General features: G+C 45.8%; 2 protein-coding genes and 1 long non-coding RNA gene across 3 annotated transcripts; 1 reads left to right on the forward strand and 2 right to left on the reverse strand.

Moving 5' to 3' along the window:
• Nucleotides 1-292: 292 nt before the first annotated feature.
• Nucleotides 293-4,450, reverse strand: LOC124678155. The gene is made up of 3 exons (XR_006994358.1): nt 4,245-4,450; nt 758-880; nt 293-409 (listed from the first exon to the last, which is right to left on the reverse strand). It is a non-coding gene; the product is annotated as an uncharacterized LOC124678155 (long non-coding RNA).
• Nucleotides 4,451-11,493: 7,043 nt separating this feature from the next.
• On the forward strand, nt 11,494-12,790 carry LOC124670923 (2-oxoglutarate-dependent dioxygenase 21, chloroplastic-like). The gene is made up of 3 exons (XM_047207381.1): nt 11,494-11,625; nt 11,758-11,996; nt 12,208-12,790. The coding sequence occupies exons 1-3, from the start codon at nt 11,494-11,496 to the stop codon at nt 12,788-12,790; spliced, it is 954 nt and encodes a 317-aa protein (XP_047063337.1).
• A 3,321-nt stretch (nt 12,791-16,111) lies between these two features.
• Nucleotides 16,112-17,993, reverse strand: LOC124676440 (flavanone 3-dioxygenase 3-like). The gene is made up of 3 exons (XM_047212502.1): nt 17,678-17,993; nt 17,028-17,266; nt 16,112-16,927 (listed from the first exon to the last, which is right to left on the reverse strand). Exons 1-3 carry the CDS (start codon nt 17,843-17,845, stop codon nt 16,357-16,359), a joined length of 978 nt encoding a protein of 325 aa, XP_047068458.1. The 5' UTR covers nt 17,846-17,993; the 3' UTR covers nt 16,112-16,356.
• Nucleotides 17,994-20,459: the final 2,466 nt, after the last annotated feature.

Here is a 20,459-nt window from a genome sequence, read left to right on the forward strand (position 1 = left end):
TCCACACATCATCCCATCCCAGCCGTGCCAAACCTGCATCACGCAGGTCCAGACGACGACTGCATACCACGACGGCACACACAGCCACCTGCAGGAGATCGTCCAGCACGCGAGCCTCCACACATCAACGCATCCCTGCCGCGACAACCCTGCATCGCCAAGTCCAGACCACGACCGCACCCAGAAGATGCAAAACGAAAATTCAGGTTTCGTACTAATCAATACAATTCTTAGGCCTAATACAACCTCAATTCTCCTCATCTATATTACATATCCAATCTGGTTAATAGATCCTGGAGATACCAATCCTCGGCGTAATGCAAATAGACAATCACATTTGACCACTTTATCTGAAGGTATTTCATAATCTCACTCTTTTTGTTGATTTCTGGCGTCCAATGTGTATATTCTGAAATAAACAACACATATGGTATGAGAACAGAATGAAATAATTGACATCACATACAAAATCTTTCCAGTAAAATGTTTCCAATATATCGGACAGAAGTATTGCTGCATCTACTGTATATCATGTAACTTTGTTCATGAGCTTATTCTGACAGGACTAATGGCTCATTCCAGTAAAATCTTTCAAATATATCTGACAGAAGTTATATGTATACTGAATTGGTACTGAAGTGAGAGCAACACATTAGAAGTACTGGAGCTCAAGAATAAGCAAAGAAAACAACTGTAAAATGGTTTCCCTTTTCCAATTTTAGGATGTCATTTGGAAGGAAACAAAGACAAGGCTGACCTGCAATCTTCCAGCAGTATCCACTACATTCACATCAATATTATTTATTTTCCTCTTCCACTGCATTCTTGGTTATTTCTGTAGGTTGGCCTCTGTTCCTTGTCGGTAAACAGGCACACCCACCTGTCAATGCCTTTTATTAGACAAGCACAAACTATAGCAATACAATCAGAAAGAAAATGTAACTTCATAGCTTCAACTCTTGATATATTTATAAACAGTATATGTTCACCCAATACGGAGAGTTGAATAATGGCAACCCAGTACACATCTGCAAGGATCAGCATACAATTCTTATCGTGAGTGTTGATGCCCTGTTGAGATTATCAAAAATAAAGCACCAGTTACTCCATATAAGGCCCGAGTATTGCGCAATCAGTAGTCTTCTCTACACCTTGCAGGCCTGCTTCCAATTAATCAGGGAGTAGCTTACAATCGTTGATCAGACAAACAGAGATGAACGCATGTACCTAGCTAAACCAGTGTAGTTACTGTGTGGTTCGTAGTTAATTGATCATGAACTTATTAGTACAGGAGTGATGGTTCGGCCTGCTTTAGGCGATACAAGAACCGTACTCAACCGCGGTTCTGAAACAACAAAAGGTATAGACGACAACAACATTTTTAAACAACTTTACTATCCATATGCTTGCTGCATCTACTGTATATCATGTTCATGAGCTTATTATGACAGGACTAATGGCTCGGGCTTCTTTAAGTGACATAACAAATGTACTCAACAGACCTTCTGATTCAACACAAGGTATGAATGAAAATATTATTTTTTTTTTTTAAATTCCTATTCATATGCTTACTACTAGATCTTATATATATGTTTCAATTCATCCGCGCAGGTCTAAAAAATTCGCGTGTTCTCGACAATCAGTCTACACCATCAAACTGCGATCAAAGTAAGAATAACTGATTTTTAATTTGTCGGTTCCGGCTAAAATCAAAAACTAAATCTTTCTTCTGTTTTAATCTAACTGAAGGTCAGAACTCTTTAGCTTCTCCAAGTGCCATTAATAATTGTAAGTCAAACCTTCAAGAGCAATCAAATAAGCGTGCCAGAGAGCGGTATGCAAATATGAGCGTCGAAAAGAAAGAAGAATATCTGAAAAAACGGCGTGCCTACTATCATAAACGAAGGCTAATATGGAAGCCTCTGCTGCTGCTGAAGGGTTGCATTTAGCTTCTTCCAAAGCCCACCCTCGGGTTACAAACATGTCAACCCAAATGGCTCAGCCTTCTAATCAAGTGTCTGAAATAACCGATTCCCGATTGGTTCATACTCCTATGTATATGTCTCAACAATGCAGTAACCAAATGTTTCAGACTCATACTATCAATGTGTCTCAAATGTGCAGTAACCAATTGGGTCAGGTTCCTATGGATGTGTCACAACTAACCAGTAACCATATGCTCCAGACTCCAATGAATGTTTCAGAAATAGGCAATGACCATATATTTCAGGATCCTATGGATGATTCTCAAAAGGGCAGTAACCATTTGTTTCGGTCTCCGATGTATGGACGAAATTTGCTTTCAAGTTTCGTCGATGTTATTGGCAATACTGGTAAACACTTCTGGTGTATTTCCGTTATTTTTGGCCTACTATATCAAGTAATTTGTCCAACCTTAAATTTACATATATTTGCTTTTTTGCATGTTGTAAGGCCAACATGCTCCTGAAACAGCAGAAACAACAGATTCTACGCACATGAAAGTTAGGGAGACGGAAAATAAACGTCAAAGGGCTCGATACTGCTCTATGAGTCCTGAACAAGTGGAGGCTCTCCGTCAATATAAGAGAAGTTACTACCTAAAAAGGAAAGCTGTGGCTGCTGGCAGTCTTCAGAAATGTGGTTCACTAATTGATGCTGCCGATGTAGGCTCAACTCCAACCCAGTTGTTCAATGGTATATTTTTAATTAATACCTTGTTCAAAATCGCAAATTAGAGTTTCTATTTTCTGCCATTAATAATTTCTACTACCGATGCTCAGAAGGAGAATGTACCAATCAAAGCAACGCAACATGTAGTAACAACAATGATGATCAAGATATCCAGACTGACACATTGGTCGCAGATCCAGGTTTATTTGAACCGTCTAATAGCCATCGTTGCATGCCTGGTAATTCACATATGCAACTGACATTTCGTGTCTACTATTTCCTCAAAGCTAATAATTTTTTTCCTCAAAGCTAATAAGGTTGTGTTGCTAGAATGCTTGGAGACAGAAGAAAATAACCAAACTCCACCAGATGGTGATCTTGATGAAGAAGCAAGGATATTCAGCGGACATCGTATGTATATTTATTAAGCATAATATTATTTTGTTACTAATATTATATTATACTTTAATTTGACGGATTTAATTATTATTTGTAGGTGTTGAATATCAATCGTATCGACAAGAACCACACAGTAACTATGAAGCACAAGAAAATTCTATTGCTGATAGCATCATATATAAAAATCTAAAAAAGAAACACCATGTTCTAAAAAAGGTTAAAGACTGCGAGCACTGTGGAGCTATTAGGTTCCAATTTGAGGGACCTGCATTTTGCTGTAGAAAAGGAAGAGTCCATGTGTTTATTCCGGATGTTCCTGATGAATTGAAAAGGTTGTGGACAAGTCAGGAAGATGACGATGCTAAATATTTTAGACAGAATATCAGATATTTCAACTCGCACTTCTCATTCACGAGTCTTGGAGTTACACTAGATCGCCGAGTTAGCACTGCAGCAGGAACCGGCAACTATACATTTCGTGCACATGGAATTATGTATTACAAAATGGATGGTCTGGTACCTGGCAATAATGGGCCACGGCATTTGCAGCTTTACATTTATGATAGCGATGAATCATTATCTCATAGGGTCCAGAGGTCACCTGATCTTAATCTAGATCTCATTCGGAAAATGTAGCGCTTTACATATGCCTACCCCAAAATCCCCATCTCCTAGCATCATATTTCTCAATCCCCTTCACCCGTTGGTTCAGCTTAAACACAAGTCTGTAGCTATCCCCTTCACGGTTGGCAATTTCTTGTAAGTTATGAAGCTGGAGCATCAATGCAAACAGCCAAACACGAGTTTATCTTCTCCTATCTTGTTTACAAATCATTAGTCTGATTAGGAAGCGTGTGTTCAAGATTAAACCATCAACCATAGAATTATATTATACAAAAGAAAAAGAGGAGATGCAGAAGGTCCTAATTCGACTGATGAACCTGAAGTTACGAAATAAGATGGAACCAAGATATGGTTGGATTAGAGCATCAATTGAACCATTTTATTTTACCCTGAACAGAACCATTTTTAAATAATGCCTCCGGTAGTGAAGATTTGAAGAAACTCCTTTGTTCTATGGTTACAAAATTTTCAATTTCGGCAATTGGCCCCTCCTTTGTTGGGTGTCTAGCTCCGCCACTGACTGACAGCAACATCAGAAATCAAGCTGAACATAGGGTACAAAAAATTACCAGTCCTGAGCGAGGTGGAGAGGGGCTTCGACACAGCAAGCCGCACTTGGGCCGCTCGAGGAGGCTTGTGACACAGCCAATCCGCACGAGCGGAGCGTCCTCGCCGGCGTCACTTGTTCCTGGGAGTCGGGAGGAGGATGACGTGCGTTCGTAGGGCCTCCCACCTCCGCCGCCCCGCTTCCAGGAGTTGTGACCTGCACGAGTTCACGCAGTCCAGCGACGTGCGCGCACGAGGAACAGAACCAAAAAATAAAACGCCAGGCTAAGGAGCAGAAACTGAAATGGATTCCGGGAGGAGGGGTCGGGGGGGCCTACCGGTGGTCACAGCGGCCGTTGGTGGTTGCATGGCACCGCGGCGGCGGCCAATCTCATCGGCGGCGCGGCGGCCGGCGGCAGGGGGTCGGCCGTCTCCGTCGGCCCGGGCTCCGGCGGCACGCGAATTGGGCGGGCGGGGCGAGCGGTGGGGGGCCTTGCCGGGGAGGAAGGAGGCGCGCGGGGGTCGAGCCGGGGAGGTGGAGATATGGAGGCAGGGGAGGAAGGAGCCATGGAGAAATGGAGGCGTGCGGGGGATGTGAGTGAGGGGAAGAGGTTAGGGATGGGGATTTTTTTTTTTTTTGAGGGAAAGGGATGGTGAATTGGGAGTGTGGCCGGGTGTTTTTTATTTTATTTATTTCATGGACATTTTATTATATCCATGCTTTGTTGATTTTTTCTGGTCCTTGAAACATTTAGTATTAACTTTTTTTCTGATAAGTGTCCTTTTCTACCAACTAATTTTTGTATTAAGCCCATGGTAATGTTTATATTGAGTATGCTAAAAATATATGTTTATCTAATCTTGCAGGTCATCGTGTGGATTGTGGATGTTAAATTTCATGGAATACTCGGACATGAAATATTTTGTCCGACATTTTTTACCAGGTGTATTTCACTTGGTATCATGCGTTAAATATTGTATTATTATTATTCTTATTTTAGAAGCTAATTCTGATTACTACTTGCTAGGAACACATGATAAATTTTAGGACAAAATTGGCGGTAATATTGGTCGATTCGGAATTGAACAATGATGACATAAGAAATCGAGATTTGTCCCTTGATGAGGACGATAACACGGATCCCACCGATTGTATGATTCTGGATAATCCACCTAAAAAAACAAAATTATCAAACTCATCATCAAAAGTTAAGCTCGTGCACCGTCATTGGTGCTTTTACCGCCCCTCGATCCAACAAAGGCCTACTTAATGGAATCATCAGAAGTGGAGCCTCTATCACTATCATTGGGCCTTTCACCGTCTTTCAAACCAACAAACTCTGACTTAATAGATGAACTTTGCTTACGCATTAGCATGGTTGATGATGTCCAGTCATTGGAGTAAGCATCCTTTTTCTCTAAGTTTATTTTCTGTTACATGTTTGTAATTGTACTTCACAAAATTTCTCTTTCGCAGTACCGAATGGGTGATAAGCTCTAATCCTTATCCAATTAGATTAACTCTAAGACAGATAAGGAACATATTGAAGGTGGATGAATATATGGACGCCAGCTTGTTAGAGATATTCCCGTTCATTACATGGATCTGAACTTTTGTGTAAGTTACTATTATCACATATTACATTTTTTTCATTCTACTAATATGTCTTATTATTTTTTAGTGGATGTCCCAATATGCACGAGATCCAAGGCGCAATGAAAGTTGGATATTACTAAGTTGTCACATTTGTTTGAGTGTTGGCCTGATAGCAATCAGTACCATATCTCAGAATGCAATATGGTAAGTTTTTAATTAAACGTTACTAACAGTGGTTTGTTTGGTCCTAATTATTAATACATTTCAAATTATATGCATCCTTGCAGATTTTATTGCCTTGCGATACTTTTGGGCTATTTCAATTATTCGTCTTGGATAAAAACAAAAAAGTTGTCACTATTTTAGACCCTCTTCCAATACCTGGTATGGGCAAAAATATTTTTAAAACTATGGTAAAAAATCTAAATCATTCACTTCGACATGCAAACCCTGCATTCAACGAGGACATATTCAAATGGGGATGCAAAGTTCCCGTTGTTCCGACAAACTCAAACGGGTATGGATCTTGTCAATGCATTACAATCTTTAATAATTCAACGCACAATTTAACATTTCAAACATGCAGTGCTCTGTCAGGTTATTTGGTTTTCAATTTTATGCACTCTTGGTATGATGGAGTGCTCCATTTTCCAATACCCATGGTAAGTATTTACAACATGTGAATTTTTATAAGTGATACTATAGATTTTTTTATAAAAAGTTTGTATAACCCGTATGTAGGATGATATTGAAATGAGGAGGCAATTTGTGGTTCACATTTTGAAGTACGAGGGGAATGAGGCTCTAAACAATATCCCAGTCATGGAACGAAGCATTGTAGATGACATACGTAGATGGACTTTTATGAAAGAATCATAATAGACGTTGTTGCTTGGTTCATGTTTTCTAAGTATTTATGTAACTATTATAATACATTTATTTAATTATGCATTTTATGTAACTAGGTGTATGGATCATGTATTTCGAGACGCATTTAAATGCCTTTATAAGTATGGAACGTGCGTTGCACGTGCACGCTTACTAGTGTGAGATGGTTGCGGGTTAATTTTATTTTTTTGTGATACTTTCAAGTTTAAAAAAAATGTTGACTATAATTCTGGACATATATTGTGTTGTATCTTCTGTATCTGTGAAGTTTCATCCAAAAATATGATAATATGTGATCTACACAAAAAGAAGTAAATAGCACGCGACACTATTTGCGTATGTCTTATTATTTTAAAACAAGTCATATATTGATATATTTTTTGGATGAAACTTCGTAGATGCACAAGCTACAACATAATGTATGTCCAGAATTTTAGTTCACATTTTAGAAAATATAGAAGTGTCACAAAAAAATGGAGTGCACCAACAACTATTTACGGAATATCCCCTCTCGATGACGAGCGGCTTCTGCGGTAGCAGATAGATCCCTATTCCCCAGCCTAGAACACGAAGGGATGCACGAAATTACCATGTGTCGCCATAAGGGAGGGCTACGCAGGATCGTATTTGTGGAGGACTCTTGTTGGCACCCAACTATGTTGCTTTAGAGCATCTCCAACAGAGGCTCTAAAATTTGGCGCTGTAAAAGCCGTTTGCAGCGCGCTCGATCCGGATATAGCGCGCGGCGCCGACGCGTGCTTCGCCAGAGGCTCTATTTTACAGCGCAACCACGAAGCCGAAAAACAACCCTCCACCAGAGGCTGTAAAATAGAGCTCCACAAACAAGTTTCTTCAACATTCATAGAACAAACAAGATCAAACAGGCTACAAATAAATCTGAAAAATTCAACTAAATTACTGCGCATTATCCATGTAGCTAGAAATTGATCTAGCTAGCAAGCTAGCAATCGAATCTCCATGCGCGGCCGGCCGAAATTAGTTCGTGCGTGCGTGCGCCGCCACATCAATCGAGTCCGCGCGCGGCGAATCGAGTCTAGCTAGCCACAACAATCGAAATCGAGTCCGTGCCTGCGTGCGCGGCCGGCGGAGCTCGCAGCGCGGCGGCCAACGGAGCTCGTAGCGCGGCGGCCGGCGGAGCTCGCGGGGAGCCGACGGAGCTCGCAGCACGGCGGTCGACGGAGCTCGGAGGGCGGCGGCCGACGGAGCTCGCAGGGCGGCGGTCGACGGAGCTCGCAGGGCGGCGGCCGGCGGAGCTTGCGGGGAGGCCGGCGGAGCTCGCAACACGGCGGCCGATGGAGCTCGCGAGGCGGCCGACGGAGCTCGCGGGCGGCGGCCGGCGGAGCTCGCAGGAGGCGGCCGGCGAAGCTTGCAGCACGGCGGCCGGTGGAACTCGCGATGCGGCGGTCGGCGGAGCGGAAGCGGTTTCTTTTCGCGCGAGCGGTTTCAGCTTACGCCGCGCGGTAGCCGGCGCACTAGATATACCGCTTTTGATAGCGCAAAGTACCGCGCGCACTAAAATATTTACAGCGCGGTCTATTTTACAGCGTCTGCTGGAGGGAAGAAAAATGCATCTGACGCTGTATATTGACAGTTATTTTAGCGCAGCGCTATTTTAGAGCCTCTGTTGGAGATGCTCTTAATTATAAAACGGGGCGAAAGCCTATTTCGAGGAGGCACCCAACTATGGACTGTGGACCACACATTTGTTTCCTGCCATTGAACTAGTTGTGCGAGTAATAGTTAGCAAAAAGTTGAGTCAAAAGGAAGTTAGGAAGTTGTGGTTCGTATGTGGCGTTGGCAGTGAAGAACTGAGTCTGGGCCACACATTATTTTCCATGCTAACGAACAACGACAAAACAATTGCGAAAGAAGTCGAAACATGATACCTAGTTCTCTGCGAAACAGAATAGAAAAGCAGCCGGTTTGTTTCCCCAAGAAGAGGTGCTTTGTCAGCTTGCCCACCGGAAACCCACATCCTCTATGCTGATAGTCATAGCCTCACACGTAAAGGAACGTTTGGTTCTATTGCTCATCATGGCTAGCCTGGCTATAGCTCGCTTGGGCAACGAAATCAAGCCAAATTAGTTCTCCCAGCTCAGAGATGTTTCCTTGCTCACCACCAGTTTGCCCCGAGAAGCTAGATATTTTTTGCGAGGCTTGCTTCGGTGTCCCCCTCATCTTGAAGGGGTAAGAGCATCTCCAGTCGCGTCCCCCAAACCGTCCCCCAAAATGATTTGGGGCGCGCCGGACAAAAAAAGCGTTCCAGCCGCGTCCCCCAAAGCCCTTTTTTGTCCGGCGCGCCCCTATACGGTGTCCGGCGCCCCGAGCCCGTCCCCGTCCCACGGGGACGCTCCGGGGACGCCGGACACAACGAAAGCGAGGCGGGGAGTGGCGGGGCCGACCCGTCGGCCGGCACAATTAATTTAAACCTAACCGTCGCCTACCTCGCGACGGAAGTTATTGGCGCGCAGCGACGGTGCGAGTTCCCGCAGAGGGCGCGGCGACGCGTCTCGTCGCGTCTAGCTCGCGTGCCGGCGTTAATGAGCGCCACCGCTCCTCCGCCTCCCTCCGGCCTATAAAAGGGCGCCTCTCATCGTCCCTCTCACACACAAACCCTAGCGCCTCTCTCCCAAACCCTAGCCGCCACCATCTCTCAACAAGACTCGACGCTATGTCCGGTAGAGGCGGAGGCCGACCTCGCGGCCGCGGCCGTGGTCGTGGTCGTGGTCGTGGCCGCGGCATAGCTGAACGCTCGCCGTCGCCTCCCACGCCCGTCGTCTTCATCGTCGGAGATGGACGTGGAGCCGGACGTCCCGTTCGAGTTCGTCCACGTCCTCAAGGGCGACCCGCGCGGCATCCGGAGGCTGCCGGACTCCTTCGCCGAGTATGTCGGCGGCGTACGCCCGCGCACGATGCATCTGCGGGAGCATTCGTGCGGCTACCGCCGGTGGATCGTCAAGGCGATCTACGACGCGCGCGGCAAGATGTACCTCAACATCGAGCTGGGAGAAGTTCGCGCGCCACCACGGCCTCGAAGCCGGCTTCATCCTCGTGTTCTCCTACTTCGGCAACGGGGACATGAGCGTCAAGGTCTTCGACGAGAGGCGCTGCCTCCGGGACTACCACGTCGACAGGGGACTCCCACGACGACGGCACCGACGAGGAGGACGACCGAATGAGTGTTGTTTCTTCGCAGCGAATACGTGCACGGAGGTTTCTGCCTGTTCGCCTCATCGGTAGAACCAACAAGGGCACCATCCTCCCGCTGGATATTCCAGTTTAGGTGATCGGGTGTGCCTTCGAGTGTTCTTTCTTAGCAGCGAACACACGAAACCTTCGATGCACGGCCTAGTTAGGTTTAGTTTCTTTGCAATATTTTATATTTGTGTCCACCATGGTTCAAACTATGTATTAGTTTGTGGAAAACCATGTTCCAAACTATGTCTTCGTGTAAACCACGTTCCCAATTATGTATTAGTTTGTGGAAATTGAAATAAAAATGCCGGAAAAATTATTTTAAATGTTTGGGGGCGGCGTTTGGGGGACGCGGCTGGGGAGCGACGTCCCCCAAACGCGGCACGAACGAAACACGTCCCCCAAACGCTCGATCCGGCGCGGTTTGGGGGACGGTTTGGGGGACGCGACTGGAGATGCTCTAAGTTTTCTTCGGTACCTTCTTTTTTTAGCCCGCAAAAATCCACATTAAGCCCTATGTTCTCTTATATAGATATACCAAGTGTACTCAATGTTTCTACCAACCGATGTGGTCGACGGAATATTTTACCCACGGGTGTTTCAGTTTTCATCGTACATAGTTGTTGTCTGCGTGTCTAACTACTGAATAAAATAGATTTAAACGGACTGTACGGGCTACTCTAGGGCTTTACTTATGTTTTTTTATTCACTTTTAATCAATGCATCTCTCCTTACGAAGATGTATGAAAAGATCTTGGTTATTCATGTGTTTCACTTCACCAAAATTTAAAGAAAAGGAAGACACCGAAGCAAAAGTGATTTTCTGCTGCCCGAACGCTCAGCCTAGCCCAGCAAGGCTAGGGGGCAATTGCCCGTGAGGATCAAAAATCTCCCTACAAAGTACAAACACTAAGGGCTGTTAATGGTACAGATAATTTCACTCTAAATCCGCATACGTCTCCTTCTTAAAGATACATATGTACTTTTGATAATCTATTGGATATGGATACGGATGTAAATATTGGTCAAACGAATATCCAACTGATTTACCAAATATGATAGTGATAATATCCATTGAATATGGATAATCCGACATTTTACATGAATTATCTAAGATCCCTAAAGAGGATAATCTGATAAAATTAGCGCAGCCCAAATATCTATACAACATAGTTAGTTTATTGGCTAAACTATGCATGCATGTAATTTGCTTTGTTGCACGAACAAGTGTGCAGCTGGTATAGCTCGCTATCGCAACCTTGCTGTCTCAAGCCAAATTGGCTCTCCCAACCTGGGGATGTTTTCATTTCCCATCGAGCCTAACATGCACTTAGAAGCTAGATATTTTCTGGCTATAGTGGCTATCTGATTAGGTTGCTTCCTCTGCTGCTACTGCTTATCTGGCTATCGAATCCAGCTTATAAATCCACACTCCTAGAATCCATATGGAGATCATTGGAAGCGTCTTATAATAATTACAAGAGCTAGAGAGAGAGAGAGTGTGTGCTGCCTCTTCTCTTCTCCTCTCTTCTGCCGCCTCTGGGGGCCTCTTGCCGAGGAACATCAGCGTCATGGCAAGCCACCAGCCGCAGCAAGCATTGCCGGTGATCAACATTTCCCTGCTCGGCGACAAGGACCCCGCCGCACGGGCACTCGTCGTCCAGGATATTGCGCGGGCGTGCCTCGATCGTGGCTGCTTCCAGGTTAGAGTTACACGTGCACACAACACATGCAGGCCCCTGTTTTTTTCTTCTTCTTTTAAAACAAGCGACAATATGTATACTACTCCCAAAGGTGCCAATACTGATACATCATCGTGTTGTACTAACCTCAAGGTGATAAACCACGGCGTTAGCAAGATCGTCATGGACGGTGCCCTCGAAGCCGCCTCCGAGTTCTTCGACATGTCTACGGGGTACAAGGAGGTGCACGCGTCCGATGACATCCGAAGCCCGGTCCGGTACGACACGACCTCGAAGGACGGGATCAGCAAGTCCAGGTCCTTCCTCAAGCACTACGCCAATCCCCTGGACGACTGGATAAACTTGTGGCCAATGCAACCTGCAACATACAGGTATTTTTTAATTGAAAAAATTATATTAATATTATGAAGATATCAATTACATTCACCCTCTGCAACAACACAACTGTATGAATTATCAGCCTGAAAACGTCATTTACATTAATTTATGCATGACTCTCCTATAGTCTACAGCAGCTACAGAGATGGATCATGATCTGCTTTTACCATGACATTAATTAGCCTAAAAATTTACTACCAACAGGGAGAAAATGGGAACGTACTCCGCGGAAATACAGAGTCTGTCAATGCAGCTCATGGGAGCCATTGTGCAGGGCCTGGGACTAGGACCAACGTACCTGCACGACAAACTTGGAGAAGGATTACAGTTCGTGGCCCTCAACAACTACCCACAGGGATCATCGCTGGCAGGCGACACGGTCGGGCTGGCGCCTCACTCCGACTACGGCTTCATCACCATCCTGCTGCAGAGCTCCCCGGGGCTCGAGGTGATGCACCACGACGACCATGCCTGGACGCCGGTCCCGGCCATCCCGGGGGCTCTCCATGTCCATCTCGGTGACCACCTGGAGGTGCTGAGCAATGGCCGGCTCAGGTCACTTATGCACCGGGCAATCCTTAATACTGATGAAGCTAGGATTTCTATTGCCAGCATCCATGGTGTAGCAATGGATGAAAACGTCGAATGCGCCGAGGAGCTCGTCGATGAGGGCCACCCCAAGATGTACAGGGAGAGCAGCTTCCGTGACTTCCTCGACTTCCTGCCCACAAACGTCAAAACGTACCGGAGGTTCGTCCAGACCCTCAAGATCGACACAGCTGCTTAAAGATGAAGAACGCATTGGTTCTGCTACATTAAGGCATAGCTGAATGAGACAATTCACACAAGTGTCCAATTGGCTGTGCCTTGATGCCAGAGAACTGAACCGTTTACCTATGCCTCAATTACCAAGTATATTACTACAAATAAGGGAGTATGGTATCAGCAGAGCTGGATATAGACGTGTGATTAGCAAGGTTGCATTTTATTTCGCCTATTCTTTCTTTGGAGAAATGCAGTATAGCTGGCATCTCTCTTCTATCAAAAGGAGGTTCAAAGGAATCTTGCAGGGTTGTTTGGTCCTACCGTCCTACACCATGTGTTGGTCAGCGAAGTCATATAGATGTACCAGTTAATTCTATCGCAATTTATTTTTTCACATGAGATGTATTGTGTGGCATCGAGGGGGTCATGTCCAAGTTTATCATATGTTTCTCTAATGAATTTGTAAAGTTGGGCAGTTCCAGGATACCTGATATTAGTTGGTACACTACTACACTTCCTATGTCAGAAACTAACTATAGAAACTATTGATAACAAGTGTATCTTTTGATAATCCTGGCAGGCAGGACATGACCAACATACATTAAGGGTCATCTTGTTCGCCGGATTTTGAAACGCAGGAATAGAAAAATCATATGACTGGGATGGTATGTTGTATCACATCTTATGGTAATGGGAAACACAAGAATATGTGATAAAGATTGTCTGGTTGCACGAAAGGGAAGCACATGTTTTTCCTAAAAGGAACAAGTTGATGACACTTGTTATTGAAACAAAGAGGAAAAATAAGAGATTAGGACCGAGTATTTCTTTCTGAAAAAATTGCATGCAGGGTAGCCATGTGATAAATTCCTAGGATGTTGTAGATGTGACCACGGTAGATGTTACATCGGTAGCGCTTGATAGGTGCGGAGCAAGTGAGACATAGCAATCTACGGACTGAGATTGCACAAGGACAACAGTTTACCCAGGTTCAGCCCCTCCGGAGAGTAAAAGGCATACTTCCTGCTTGTGTGTATTGATTGGAGAGTTACAACATGGGGTGTCGTAATTTGGCTATCGCGACTGCGAGTAGCATGAGGATGGAACCGATCTGTCTAGGGTTCCACGACGGGTGTTTATATGATCATTCTCGGTTAGGGTTTACAATAATCACGTTGATTTGGTTAGTCAACTCGCATACCTAATGTGATACTTAGCTACTCTCGTAGGTCAGCTCCAGATCTAGTCGCTAGCTTCACTCCAGATCCAGTATGTTGTTTATGTGACCACGACAGATGCTACATGGATAGCGCTTGATAGGTGCAGAGCACGGGAGACATAGCCATCTACGGATTGAGATTGCACTGGGACAAGGGTTTACCTAGGTTCCGCCCTTCCAGAGAGTAATAAAAGGCCTATTTCCTGCTTGTGTGTATTGACTATTGATTGGAGAGTTACAATGGGGTGTCGCAAGTCTGCTATCGTGACTACGAGTAGTAGGAGGATCGCATCAATCCATCTAGGGTGCCACGTCGGGTGTTCATATGAGCACCCTCGGTTAGGGTTTACAATAATCACGTCGAGTTGGTTAGTCAACTCGCGGGCCTAATGGGCTACTTAGCTACTCTCGTAGGCCACCTCCAGATCTAGCCGCTAGCTTCACTCCAGATCGCCGCGTGCAGAAAATAGCACATGGGTCGGCCCACCTCGCATCGCACCGTCTTCCTCATCTCCATGATTGACCACTGCTGCTAGCCCCCCGCCTCTATAGCCGGCTGCAACCTCCTACACCCGCATTGCCGCCCTACACGAGCAACGGCCACCGCCGCGCCGCCTTCCCTCTAAAGCTCCTCCAATTTCGGCGAGCCCTCACCCGCACTACACCTACCCTTCCCTAAGTTCTCTGACGATTCCCCACCCTCCCCTAAGTTCTCCAATGAGCCCCACACGCAAACCCCTAAGTTTTTCTGTCTCACCTCCGCCCATGACGCCGCGCCTAGCCGCTCTTCGCCGTCTCAGGCGAGGTGGGGGCGCGTGGTCGCCTTCTTCCTCTGTGGCACCTTCTTCCATCCCCATCACCGACAAAATGGGCCAGCCCACGATGCCGCACTGAAGGAATCTGCATTGCGCCCCAAACATGCGCAACGAGCGTCAAATAGGAGTCGCCGAATTTGCTATAGACAAGGGAGGGGCTCTTGAGTAGTCAAGGCGGCCCGTCGTGGAAAGGCTTTGGATTCGGGCCCAGCCCAACTCTCGAGTCCATTCCAGGCCAGTCCAACGTCGTGGAAAGGCTGGAAGATCGGAAGCACTACCGGCGCAGGCGATTCCAGTGAGACGCCGCCGAAATGCCTCAACGGCCGGGACGGCGGTGTTTGGCGGCGGCGCAGCGGCCCGGGATCTCGCCGCCGGTAATGGTACGTCCCGACGCCTCCCCATATTGCACCGTGGCTGCATCTGCTTCCTCGGCGACGGCACCGCGCGGGTTAGTACAAGCTGCCTTATCTGCCCGCTGCTTCTAACTCTCTGGGCACGGTCTGGCGCCGGTGCCCCCGCCGATACCGAGTTCCCCGTAGACGAGTCCTCGAGACGCTTATACGGCGTTTGTAGACGCCAATAGCGGGCAGGGAGTGGTGGTGGTCCGAAGTGTGGTGTAAGCTTGCAATGGATCGCTTGGTCCTTGAATTCTTTAGTTTTCGTAGTGGTATACTATGTGCCAACATCTACCAAGTTGGGGTCTCTGAAGGCAGGGTTTAGGTGCCCTCCAGGACAATTCCCCCAGTGTCACTCCAATTGAGCACTTGACACTCAGAATGTGCTGCTAAGGAGGGTTCTTCTTCATCTTCATATTCCTCTTCCATTTCCCAACCCTACATTTTAGAAACCGGAATGAAACCGCATTCATGATACTCTAATTGCGCATCAGGGGGACCAGCCTTGCCAAGGATTGATGTGAGTTTAGCGACGGTAGTTTCGACTTTGGTTGGGTTACCAGCTCCTTTCTAACTGAATTTCGCTAGTGTTTGAGACCTAGTCGGTGTTTAACTTCCGATTCGGTTTCCTCTGGAAATGTCATAAATTTGCAAATCAGTTAAACTACTAAACTAGGCATGTCACGAAGGGAGAGACTGGCAAATTAAAAACTGACATCTATCAGAACTGGTACTATTACAAGTAGCATGCCCTGGAATGCCGATATCAAAGTGGCATATATCCATTAATGTGGCATGTAGAGTCAAAAATTTGAAAGAAGTGAGGGATAATTCATTAGGCTCCCCCCCCCCTACAGTTTTCTTTCGAAGAATAATGTAATTCATCCATGTGTAACATGAAAGTTTTAGCATAGTACAATACATCGTACTGGATAAATTTACATGGTGGATTTTTCTTTACCTGTTACAGACCCGTTACAATATTACGATTAAAGGGATAGTAGACAACATGGGAACAAACTACCGATACATGATTTAGAACTATTACAGATAAGTAATCCGAACAGACAGGGGTGAACCTTTGTAAGCATAGAGCTTATCATAGTATCTGCTTTTGGGCTTCAAGTAATGATTATACCTCAATTAGTAATTATGCTCCTCACATCCTAATGCTCCCAAGAAAGTTCCTGTCCTTGTTGTCCATATTACTTGTGAGAAAATCTAGAAAGTCATTGAAGCTGCTCTCTTTGTACTTTTCGGGATTTTGTTCATCCACTAGCTCTTTGGCACAGGCGACCTTCTCATGCAGTGCAAAACCAAGGATGCTAGCTATAGAGATCCTTTCTTCTTCAGGATTCAGAACAGCACGGTGCACAACAGTCTTTACTCGGCCATTACTCAGAACTTCCATGTAGTCTCCTACGTGGACATGCAATGCATGTGGAAGTTGCTGTACCACTTTCCAGCTGTTGCTGTTGCGATCAACGACCTCCAGGCCCCGACAACTTGTGAGCAAGATTGTAAGGAATCCGTAATCAGAATGTGGCGCCAGCCCTATCGCCACGTCACCTTCTGATTCTTTAGGGTAGCAATTCACTGACATTAGCTGCAATCCTTCTTCAAATTTCTCATGTTGGTAATCCTTGCCCAATCCTAGACCTTCAAGTATTGCCTCCATGAGCTGCAAAGCGACCCTCCTTACTTCAACAGCAAAATTTCCCATGTGTTCCCTGTTTTCAGTAAACAAAAATAGGGTTACACTCTTACAGACACACACATTTAGTTCTGTAGTTTGAGAATGCAAGAAGATTTTGTAAGATGGTCTTTTACCTGTAGGTTGGTGGCTTTTCTGGCCAATATTGCATCCAATCACTGAGGGGATGAGCATAATGCTTTATGAATGCCCGTGACATACTAATGCCATCCTTTGAGCTGGTGTCATATCGAACAGGCTGTCGAAGGTCGTCTGATGCAAACTCTTCCTTTATCTCACTTGGCAGTTTGAAGAAATCTAAACCTGCTTCAAAAGCACCATCCATGATAGATTCACTGATTCCATGGTTTATAACCTGCAAAAAATGGAGGAATCATCAGACTGGATACACACATGAGCTTTCTTTGTTCGCTTGCCACCTGCTAGTTAGTGTCCAACAAGGGGGGGGGGGGGGGGGAAAAAGTGGGGAGCTCATCAAATCATGTGGTTGAGTATAGGAAAGACTGCTTCTGTTAGAATCTTCTGCATGTACTAACAAATACGACACGTCACAACTAGCTGCGTGATTAAAAGAAGGTCCTCCCAGCCCTTTTTGGAACGTTTCTGCAACGTCAAATCTAGTTTAGTTTCCTCACATTTTCCCTGTAAAGGTCAGTTTCCTTGGTCGACATTCTAGCACAGTGTGCACAAGTGGCAATGTTAACCATTGAGTCTGGACAATGAGAGAAATGACAAGATAAAAGGAAAATGTTCTCGCGGAGCATACCTGGAAGTATCCAAGATCATGGCAAGCTTTGGTGATATCTTCTATCACGCCAGGTCGTGTCTCAGGTTGAAGAATGAGGTGACCCAGGTTGATCACCGGCATTGGCGGCGGGTGGAGTTCATCCAACGGCAGCTGCTCCCGAGGGACACTCTTTGAGTTGTCAGACATGTTGACTGACCACCAGTGTACAGGCACCAGAGTCCAATCTTACTATCCAGAATCTGAACAGGATGAAGTGTTGTCCTATGGGATAGCATCTACTTATATAGGCAGGTCCATTCCAGGTAGCGCAGGAAACCACTGTCTGCATCCCTCTGCAGGCATACCAATACGGTATACACATTCTGATCCTCCTCACCTGGACAGTGCTCACTCCAAACGAGAGGTCAAGCCATCTATCACCATCCATTCATGCACTTGGCAATATATTTATTATTACTGGTCCAGGGGAAGCTCCTTCGCGGGTCCTACGTTGGGAATGTGCATGTCGCCTGTGTACCGCCGCATAAGCAAATTGGAGTGTCTTGACACTATATCTTAACACTACGCTCCAGGCTCAGCCGGTTTTTTCCATCCTACTCTTTTCCTCCTGTTATGCAACTGGTTTTTGTTTAGGGATTAGGCAACAATAATGGCAATACTGATAATATCTTATATGGACACAACTTGTTTTCTGCCAATGTTTTGCTGCTGTCCAGGGTTGCGCTGATGGACGCTGGATTCCTGGTGCAAGTATGAGGGTCCGAAAAAGCTTGATTTTGGCAGTGTCCCGGATGGTGGCGCCGCTCTCGTCCACTACACTCTTTCTTCCTGCTTACGCGTTGAAGTGCAACTGGGGATTTTTAGTGTGACTCAACTACAAGCATCGTATGGGAAAAACGGCGGCAACTTGCTTCCGCTTGTGTTTCTGGTGCCTGTCCAGGAGGGGCTGATGGAGGGCACTAGAAGCTGCGGGCCGCTCTGAATCTGATTGGAAGCTTTGGTTAGCTCATTGTTTGGGGCAGTGGCACCGAAAAAAGGCTATTTCTGGCGCTTCTCGGAGGCTGCTCTGTTATCAATTTGTGGCTATAAACTTTGTAGTAGCAGAGACCGTGGATGTGGATGAGCCTCGTCCGTGCTTACTATCTTGCAGCAGATGTGTCCACGTCCACCATGGAACTTTCTGCCATGTTTTTCTTTTATTGGTTATAAGGTGTTCAAGTTCCAGGGTTTGGATGCTTTGGCTGGTGGTTCGTGTGAAGCCACCTGTCTTGAGACTGAAGCATATGGCGTCTGTGATGGTTTGCATTTTCTAAGTTTAAATTGCACTCCTGCACCTTTTAGCACTCGGGTAAAATGGAAGTAAACAAAACAGCTTATCCAACATAGTAGAGAAAATTGCATCACAATTTTTCAACGCTAAATAGTAAGGTTCACAAATTCTGCATAACAACATCATCATCTCAAAATAGTAGAGAAATTAGAGCCAGGGTAACTAATCTAAATTGAAAGATCAGCCAGTGAATAACTAATCTAGGGAATTCAGAATCAAACCTGTGAATAACTAATCTAGGGAATTCAGAACCAAACCTGCAGTTTGCTAACTTGCCTCTGCATTTTCGTCGATTCTCCCGGTCGATTGGGTTGTAGCGCTGGCACAAACTCTCTCGGTTGCCACCTCGCCCCACGATTAGGAGTGTAAATGGATAGAATAGTTTCCGCACCGAATCGATATAAAGGTATCCATACCCAATTCTAAAGAATCCGACGAGTAAGGATATCCGATTTCGGAGTGGAGCTCCGGATACGGTATAGGATATGGTATAGCAAATAGCACGATGATGTAGATTATTCAAAATTTAATTAGGATAATTCGAAGGTGTTAAACCACATAATCCGATTTTTAAGACACAAGCCAAGGCCAATCTTGCAAGGTCTACCAAATTCATTTGGCGACCATGTTTGACTCTAAATTTCCGTCAATGCTCGAGTTTTAGGGTGTTGTGTCTCCTTTATCTTAACTACACAAGATTAAAAGTTTAAATCTCTCTCAAGATTCGCAAGAACTACAACCCATCTACCGATGAGAGCATACATATATCTGACTATTTTTGTTTCCGGTTCGAGTCCGTCTCATTTTCGGTTCGAATCCGCTGTCCGGTATATCTGCATTCATTCTAATCCGAAACCGGTCAATATCCGTTTCAAATTCGAATCCGCGAAAAATAAATAATAAAGAAGATGGTACGAGGAAAATTCGATCTAATCCGACCGCCCCTAGCCATGTCCTGGATTGGTGTAGCCTCAGTGCCAAAGGGACTGAACCTGAACAAAACTGCTGTTGCATTTGGGCCTTGGCCAATGGCCTACATGCTATGGGCTTGTGGAATTGGTTTGGTTGGCTCAGCTCATTGGTTGGGTGCATATGGGAAGACAAGAAAACGGAGCCCCTGCCACGTCGTGCATCTACCGTAGTATGTAGATGCATATCATATCATATCATAGAACTGTTTTGTCCATGGATCTGTGTGTGCCCACCCATGGACGATGCTAATCATCTTTTCGTCAAATTCGGGAGGCCGAATAACCGCTGGCAGCTCGGCCCGGCCCACGGTCTAACACAAGTTTTCGTCTAACACAATTTGATGCAGGCCCGGCCCACGCCGCAGAAAAAGGGTCGCTGCCCGCCGCCGTCCACGACCAACACGGCAGAGGAGTAAAAAGATGGAGGCGTCAGCCGACGCTGCGGCGGCGGCGGCGCGGACGCTGCGGTGGGCGGGCCGCGCGGGGCACCTGGGCGGCG

This window comes from Lolium rigidum, chromosome 7 (genome assembly GCF_022539505.1).
Source record: "Lolium rigidum isolate FL_2022 chromosome 7, APGP_CSIRO_Lrig_0.1, whole genome shotgun sequence".
NCBI lineage: Eukaryota > Viridiplantae > Streptophyta > Magnoliopsida > Poales > Poaceae > Lolium > Lolium rigidum.